This window comes from Equus asinus, chromosome 3 (genome assembly GCF_041296235.1).
Source record: "Equus asinus isolate D_3611 breed Donkey chromosome 3, EquAss-T2T_v2, whole genome shotgun sequence".
In the NCBI taxonomy this organism is placed as follows: domain Eukaryota; kingdom Metazoa; phylum Chordata; class Mammalia; order Perissodactyla; family Equidae; genus Equus; species Equus asinus.
The window spans coordinates 4591331-4599934 of NC_091792.1; the positions used below are offsets into that span (position 1 = coordinate 4591331).

Below are 8604 nucleotides of genomic sequence, written 5' to 3' on the forward strand. Positions count from 1 at the left end.
TTGAAATAAATGTCTTGTCGTCCTCACTGAAATGTAAGCTCCACGACAGCAGAACCAAGTCCGCCTTGTTCATCAGCCCATTCCCAGGATCTAGCTTGATATTTGGTACACGGCAGGCTCTGTACCCAGAGAACTGAAAAATGCCCTTCAAAATCATTTTAGTGCAACACTCCTACTTTAGGGATAATGAAAATAGAGTCCGTAAAAGTGTATCTGGGAAATGACTTGCCCAATACTGTGTAACAGGTTAATGACAAAGCCAGGATTAGAACTCTGGATTCTTTTCTCCCATTCACATTCTCTGCCCATTACACCACAGAGGTTCTTATGTCTAATGCCTGGGCAGGAAACACACCTGATGAATAAGATACAGAAACCTTTGTGATCTAAACATCCTTTGGTTGGCTGCCTGGTTCCCAGCGTTCTCTATCAACTGGAACATAGAAACCCTCCCATGAATATGCCTGGTTGGTACATACTTTATGTAGGACTCAAAGAACAGAACCCAAAAAAGAACTCTACAGCCACAGGAAAAAGCCAATTTATTCTCTCCTATGAGGGTCAAGTTTTACAGAGGCCGGCCACAGATGCCAGCTGAATTTCCATGGTCAGCCACCACTAAATCAAATATTCTGGTATACAGAGCTCCAATTTGTATGGTTTTTTAAATTTTATTTTGGGGGTTCTTTAAAGCAAATTTTCAAAAAATAGAGCTTCTCTTGAGCACATGAAGAAAGTAAGTGTGAATTTTCAGAGGCGACTAAAGTGATCTAACACTGGATTGTAGTGATGGTTGCCCAACCCTATAAATTTGTTTTAAAAATCTTTAAATCATACACTTAAATGGGTAAATATTATAAATTATACTTCAATAAAGCTATTAAAAATAAATGTGAAGATGAGTCAGATAAAGTTCCCATTTTTGTTAAGATGTGGTCTGAAAACTGTAAAGACATTCTTCAACATCCCCATGCTCATTGAAGTCCAGGTTCTATCTATTTCAATCATGGTTTGCCTACAAGGTCAAAAGCTCTTCCTGTAATTTTGGTAATTTAGTAGACTAGTAGAAATATCTGTAAAGAACCAGTCTTCATTGATGTAGCACCAAGAGAGACTGAGTTGTTTGATTATCTGCATGAATGACCTACAGACACATTTGTTTAATTAAGCATAGTATTCTAGTCCAAAACCTGCCATTAATGAGCCATTGGGTTTTGAGAGAGTTATACTTCTCCGGGTCTCGGTTCTCTCACTTGCATCACGTGTCACCGTGGACTAGAGTTAAGCAGCACATAGTAATATTAAAAAGAAGACTAACTGCTCTCATCTATGAACAGCAATTAATATGCCAGACTCTAGGTAAATTACCAACCTATGAGCAGGATTAGCCATTTTTTTGCAGATGAGGAAACTGGAACATAGAGAAATCAATTCGTTTGACCAAGGTCACACAGTTATTTAGTAGCAGACCCAGGATTCCAACCCAGAACTGTCCAGCTCCAAAACCTATGCTCACTCTCTATTCCTCATGGCTTTTGATTCTGTCTGCTGTGGGCATGAATCCTGACCTTGCCTTTACTATGTTAAGTTAGTCACCCTCTCTAAGTCCAGTTTTCTCATCTGTAAAATGAGATTATTAATACTTAACTCTCTCAAATGAGAGAGTGCTTCCCCTACAACCAGAAACTATTCAATAAGTCTTTCTTATCCCTCTCCCACAAAAATTTCTTCTTTTAAAAAAAAATCTATAAATTCTATGATTTCCTACTAGCCTATCTGGATAAACCTCACTGGGGCTGAGTTCTATCCAAAGTAACGAAGTGAGCAAGACAACATAGCATTAGTCCTTGCTATCAGTCCTTGGCTCTGTGACGGAGACTGTCAACAAGAGTGTCAACTTCAAGGGCGGGCATCTGTCCACAGGAACTGAGTTGAGGTCACAGACTCGTCTCACTCTGCCCTACAACAGATGTCTGGGTGACGACTCTTTGTCACTCCAAACCAAGGGTAGAGCCAAACCAGGTGGGACATGCTGTATCTCCTTTCTAATCCTCCTGGCCAGCCCATTTATTCCCTAAGACAATATCTCACTGACCATAATTCAAAATAACTCGTTTTCCCCTGGGATACTATTTTCAACATAATACCTGTATTTTCACGATGTCTAATTACTCCACAAGCAGCAGAGACCGTATAACAGCGATTTGTCAGCAGGAAAGCTGTTTGCATCTGGGTATTGGAACGTGCACCTTCAAATGTTTACCTCTCCAGGAACCTGTGAAAACTGATGTAATGTGGAGCTCTAGTGGTGACAAGAAAGTAAAGCAGCCATTGGTGAGAGCCAACGAAGAAGCCGAGGGAATCACCATTATTATTTATGTATGTTACTACAGTGAAATCACCGTTTATTATTAAATTACTATGTTAAGAAGAAAAATGGTTCAAAATGATCTTCTGAGGTAATATAAGGTAAATATAAATGTGATGGCTTTCTTCCAGATTACAAGTTAGATCTCAACAACTAGCTTACACCAAACATCATGAAGCAGTTAAATCCACAAAAAACAGAACTCAGTGCTGTGGTTGTCACTTTTCTACTTTTTAGCAACTTCACTAAGAATCCTATTAATTAAACACTAGTTATTTCTCACACAGCTGGCAAGAATACCGTGTACAGAAAACGCTGGACTCTTAGTGGTATGATCAGCAAAGTTCTATACCAACTGGCTCAGGAATTTACATAATCCCTGCAGGCTGATGAGGTTGTTTCCAGGTCATTCCTGCACTAGAAAAGTGCCTTCCTTGAACTTCTGGCTTCTGAGGTCTTTCCCAACTGAAAACAACTAAGAATGAAACCTACAATGTCAAACATTACCTTTGTTTCCCTGTTGCCTAACGTGTGTGTCTTCTCAATTGAAAGGGCTTCGTTTAAAAAAATATATAGCTCCATTATGGTCAACAATGTAGCAGATCACAAATAGTGAAATTTTTATGATGTACAGAGAGGAGCCGACATTTGAAATTTCCAAACACAGCACCCAGTTTAGCTGTGTCAAAACAAGTTATCATGAGAAAAAAAACCTCAGAATATGAAAAAATACAGGAACTAGTCTTTCCATACATAAGTATCTAAGTAGCAAGTTGCTGAACATTAAAGGAAATGTTAAAGACTTTTCCGTAAGTGATGATAAAAGAAACTAAAATGTCCATAAATGCATTAATAACATTTATCTGAAATAGAAATCTCAAGACTCATGGGAGTTTTTCATGGCTTACATCAGTTGAATCCACTAGGTATTTTCCAGTGGACATAATCCAAGGGCCTGTAAATTGTTAGGTCTGTAGATGAATGACTACCAAGCCTCAGAGAGCTGTGAATGAAGAGTTAATGCTTAGCCAGAGGTTTTTATTCACTGATGTCTCTCTTCCCTATCCTTCTACTAATATGCTATCATTAATACAGTTCTGTTAAGCTACACAGAAAAATGCTACAAACGTAAGAGCCTTTTCTAAGAAGTCATTGAGAATGCAATAGTTCGTAACGAGAAGCCCAAGATAAAGAACCAATGGCCTTTCAGTCCTCATCTTTAGTTACAGGATAGGAGAGAGAACCTTTTTGATGGACAAGAATAAAAGCAGGTGAGGAAGGTAAGGTGGTTTACTAACATGATCGCATGTCGAAGGTAAAAAATAGAAACCTAAACTAATGCAACTTAGCCCCCAGGGAATCCAGACTCCAACGTGCTCTGCAGTCCTTTTCACCAGAGACATTAAAACTGAATAAAACTGAAGAATATTTTTTAACCTAAGAACTTCATCTTTGTGCATCACCTTGCCTTGGTGATTTTCTCTAAGTCCTGCGCTTTCTCATAACAAAGCTTGGTACGCTGCTTAAAATAATATAGGGGGCTTTATTTGCCATTCTTTTGACTGAGACATGTTGATTTTATTAAGGTGAGTTGGGTCTGCATTCTTTCTTTACTGTCATTGCAGGTAGACTTGACAGACACAGGACCTTTGTCTAGAACGCTCTGTTACAGAGGAAACCTGGTAAACAAGCTCCATTTACCTGCCGGGCAGTTGCAGTCAGAAGGAGCTTCTCTTGCAATTCTTATTTTAGCCATGTGTTCATAGGACTTCTGTAGGGAAAGAAGAGGGATTAACAACCATCAGTAGCCTTGTAGAGAAACGGATTCTGCAGGGACTCTGGCCATAGGCTTGATTTTCCAGCATCTGAGAGCCTGCATAACTAACGTCTACAAACGTACTTGGACTTTGGTCAAAAGGTAACAGTACCCAAGCCCTGGAGAAAGAAGATGACCATTGACAAGGTTTCTAGACTGCTGGACTTGCACATCTTTCTCCATTCTTCAACCACCTCCACCCTCTCCCTCAGCTCAAGAATATGCAGTCAGTGCAAAAACCTGGCATTAACAGGCTGCAGCTCTAGGTAGCCTCTGGGTTTAAACAGCCAATATTTTATATGTAAGGTCCACTGCTTATCATGGAGTGCTGCAACTACTGCCAAACAGCCTCTCCTTTGGAAGAGCAAGTTCCAGAACACCGCCTAACTCTGGTCTAAAGCAGCTCCTGGTATTTATAAACATAAGGTAGATCCCTTTCAACTCTCAACTCCAACAGCTCTGATTCATAAACACCCCTCACACTGCCTCCTTTACAAAAAATAAAGCTACTATTTTTTCTTTTTAAACATTTAATATGAAAACATTCCATGTGTGAAGTGATTGATTGAAAATCATATATAGGGTTATTTCTCTTCTAAGAGTGATTAGCATTTGTATATTAATCACACCTATGGCCCTAACCTTCTCATAACATTTGAAGGGCATAACGGATGCTGTCTCTGCAAGAAATATTCTCCACAAAACTGGAAAAGAGTCACATGCACTCCAGAAAACTGAAAAGAGATTAAATGCCACCCTGCGTTCTGGCCTCCCTTCCCCCTTTTAGGCTCCATATGTGTTTAGCATGCAAACGTTAAGAAGAATGAGGGAGATGATAGAGGCAGAGAGGGCGATATCGAAGGATGCGCATATACAATATACCCTACAGCGAGCATAGACGGTCGCCCAGCTTATGCACACACAGCCCCACCAAGTATGCATACAGTAAGGGTAGAGGCTGGTCATGTACACAGAATCTCGCCCGTGCAAGACGTTATCCACGTGCAAAATACCCCAGCCTTTCACACCTGAGCCAGAAGTCGCTCCACTTTCTCTTGCACCACTGCTTTCAGCTGGTCCAGGCAATCAGGCAGCAGACGGATGGAAGGGTCTCCCTTAGCGGATTCGAGAGCGGCGATCCTCGCCTGCAAGTCGTTGGTTTTCACCCCCAGGTACAGACAAGACATCACGGCCACCACTGATAGGAGAGCCGTCAGGGCCGCGCACGGGGGCACGGTCCGGGCACAGCGCTGCTCGGCGGGGCTTCTGTCCTCGACGCCCAGCTCCCGGCCCCCTCCTTTCCCCGCATGCTTCTTCACCAGCATCGTGGCGGGTCGGCTCCTCGACTTCGCCTCGCACCCTCTACCACTTCCAATAATCTCAAAAGGAAAGAAAAGGGACGGTTCCTCCGAAGTTCAGTGCTGGTGGCTGCACAACTAGTTGGCGGAGTGGGAGCCGGGGCGCGGAGACTGACCCCGCTCTCCTCAGCGCCGAGCCCCGCAGGCGGGGACCATCCTCCTGTCTTCTCCCTCCCAGCCGGGAGCGACAAGCACCCGCAGTCCGGGGACTGCCAGCAGTTCGGTAAAAACCCCAGTGAAGCCGTCAGACGCCCTCCTTGCCCCTTAGAGGACCAACGCTCCTTCTGAGGTCCGCGAGAGCGGCCGCGCAGGGTCCAGGGGACGGCGGGCGAGGCGCTGGAGGGGCGGCCGCTCGCTCGCCACCGAGCCCCGGACCTGTTGCGTCTCGGTGAGTTTGCCTATTTCTACCTACTCGGGGCTTTTCCGCACGCCGACCTGTTCCCCACCTGGATTCCGTTCCAGGCAAAAAGGCAGAGAGAGACCGCGAGGGCGCAGCGCCAACGCGGTGGCCACGGGGAGAAGAGGGAGGACGCGAAAGAACCAAGGAGCAAACGCGAGCCGCGGCTGCCGGAGTCTCTCCGCAGCCGCGCGCGTGCGAGCCTTAAATACCCTCGGGATGCTCGTGTGTGAGTGTGCGAGTGTGAGTGTGCGAGCGCGCGCTCCGGGCGCCGCGGCCCTCCCCGCCCCTGCCGGCGCCGCTCGCCGCGGCTCGCGCTGCACGGCGCCCCCTGCCAGCGCCCGCGCCCCCTGCAGGAGCTCCCGCGATCCTCGGATCCGCCTTCGCGGGCCCCGCGGGCCGGGCCGGGAGACCCCCGGCGCGGGAGCTCGCGGGGGGCCGGGCGGGAGGTCTCGTTAGCATAAGGTATGCAAATGGCTGGAGCGGCCGCCACGATTGGAGAGGAGCTCGGCGGCCCCGCCCCCTCCACGGAGTAACTTCTGCGTCCCCAAAGGCCGCGTCTCCAGCCCGGGCCGGGGCCGCCGCGGGGTCCGCGGTGGGGAAGCGGTCGGCCCGCCCGGCGCCCCTCCTGTCCCGGCTGAAGGTGGAGAAGGGCCTCCAGGAGCGAGAAGGGGAGCAGAGGCTCGGCTCTCGGATCTGCGCTCGCGAGCGGCGGGAGCCCCGGGACAGCCTCTCCCCTCCCTGGCTTCCCCACGTGCCCGGAGGCGAGGGGTCTGGCTGTCGCCTGAGGTCCATTCCCCCACGTCCCTCCTCTTCCCACGGCCGCACTGCAGATTCCGCGGTTAGGGGACGTGTTCTCTCCCCTCCCCCGGTTTCCTTCTGTCTTGGCGGGGCTGGGCCTCCTCCCGCTCTGGATCCTCGTCTGTACGAGGGTGCTAATGCGTTTTCCTGATTCCCTGTTTTGTGGGATTGAAAAAGGGAGCGCTGAGGTACACACATTTCTCAGGATTTAGTAAAGGACTGAAGAATGAGGTCAATTTTTCCTTGTACCTGACTCTGCTCCCTCTGGATCAAATTACAAGTTCTCTAATGGGATTTTTGAAAGTAGGTAATACATAGCATTCTACCTCCAATTGACTTTTAAAAAAAAAAACCCACCTCTTACTCCAAAGAGTGCCTTATCTCCTCCTCCCCACAAGAAATACCATATATTTTCCCATCCTTAATCGAGCTGACCTCAAACTGTTGCTCATTAATGTAGAAAATCAACAAAATACTGCACTAGGCTCTTTCACCTACATAACGGATGTCGCTAGGTACGAAGCCGGGTGAAGATGTTTCAACACCACCTGTCGATGGAGGATGCAGGAATGAAAAAAGATTAGGGGACGAAACAGACATCAGCAAATTTTGCTATAAAATCAAAAGCGTGATTCTTTATATTTGTATTACATAGTAGTTCTCAAAGGGTGGCCTCAGATGTCAACATCAGCCTCAACTGAGAACTTATGCAAAATTCAAATTCCAGGGCCCCACCCCATCTACCGAATCAGAAACACAGCAATCTATGTTTTAACAAGTCCTCCTAATGATTTTGATGGCAGGAGAGTTTGAGAACCACTGTAGCACTTTACGCAATGTTTGCAGATACTTTTTTGCATCTGAACCTCATAACCCTGTGATGCAAGTAAGGAATTATCAGCCCTGTCTTGTCTATAAAGGAAACAATTTTCAAGTTACATTTAATTGTGATTAAATGCGTTTTCAATAATAGCACCCAAGGAATGGGTTAAAGGTTTTCAACATTGTCAACTCTTTCTGATTTTCTAATTACCCCTGAAACCATTCCCTAGTCTCCGTGGCAGGCTTTTCCTCTGCCTGTCCTCTAAATGTTGGTGCTCCTCAGGTCTCTGACTTATGCCATCTTCTCTTCTAACTCTGTGCACTATCTCCAGTACTGCTCTCAATTACCGGCCTTACACTGAGGAGTCGGAAACCCCTATTGCAAACCCAAACCTCTCTCCTGAGCCTCAACCCATAGAGCCAAATGCCTGTTCGCCATCTCCACTTGGATGTCCCATAAGCAATCCAATGTAACCTGCATCTTCTCTCCAAACCCCACTCTTCTTCCTTTGTTTCCCATCTCAGTACCTGGAATGGCCCTCCATCCAGTGTCCCCAAGCTGAAATACCCAGTAACAACTTTTGACTCCTTCCTTGCCCTACTCTCCTCGTCCACCTAAATTCCTTCAGTACCTCCCATTGTCCTTAGAGTGGAAATTACAGGTCTTACGAGTCACCACCTCGTGTCTGTCATCTCACCTTCCTCATCTTTCATCTTTCTCTGCACACTCTCCATGCCAGTATGGAGAAAGTATGGAGACAAAGAGAATGAAGACCTTTTCTTTGGGGCAAGGCACTGCTCTCTTAAAATTTCAGTAGAGTGGCTCTTTTCTATGCTGACTGATGCTGACAGTAGGTCACACATATAATTGGGATGATGCAATGTTCTTAGATGATACTTTGTGGAAACTGGCCATAAGAAAGGACATGAACAAGTCTCGCAAGCTCTCAGAACGGTCAGATCTTAGCAGAGAGAGAAAGTTGGAATTTTGTGGATTTGGCATCTTTATCCAAAGGATTAGTTTTGCTTGATTTCTTTGGTG

The 8604-nt window shown here is 46.0% G+C and overlaps 1 protein-coding gene across 1 annotated transcript; it reads right to left on the reverse strand.

The window, feature by feature from the left end:
- Window positions 1-566: 566 nt before the first annotated feature.
- Window positions 567-6152, reverse strand: LOC139044754 (collagen alpha-1(XXV) chain-like). Its single transcript, XM_070504555.1, has 2 exons — window positions 5213-6152; window positions 567-4139 (listed from the first exon to the last, which is right to left on the reverse strand). Exons 1-2 carry the CDS (start codon window positions 5507-5509, stop codon window positions 4035-4037), a joined length of 402 nt encoding a protein of 133 aa, XP_070360656.1. The 5' UTR covers window positions 5510-6152; the 3' UTR covers window positions 567-4034.
- Window positions 6153-8604: the final 2452 nt, after the last annotated feature.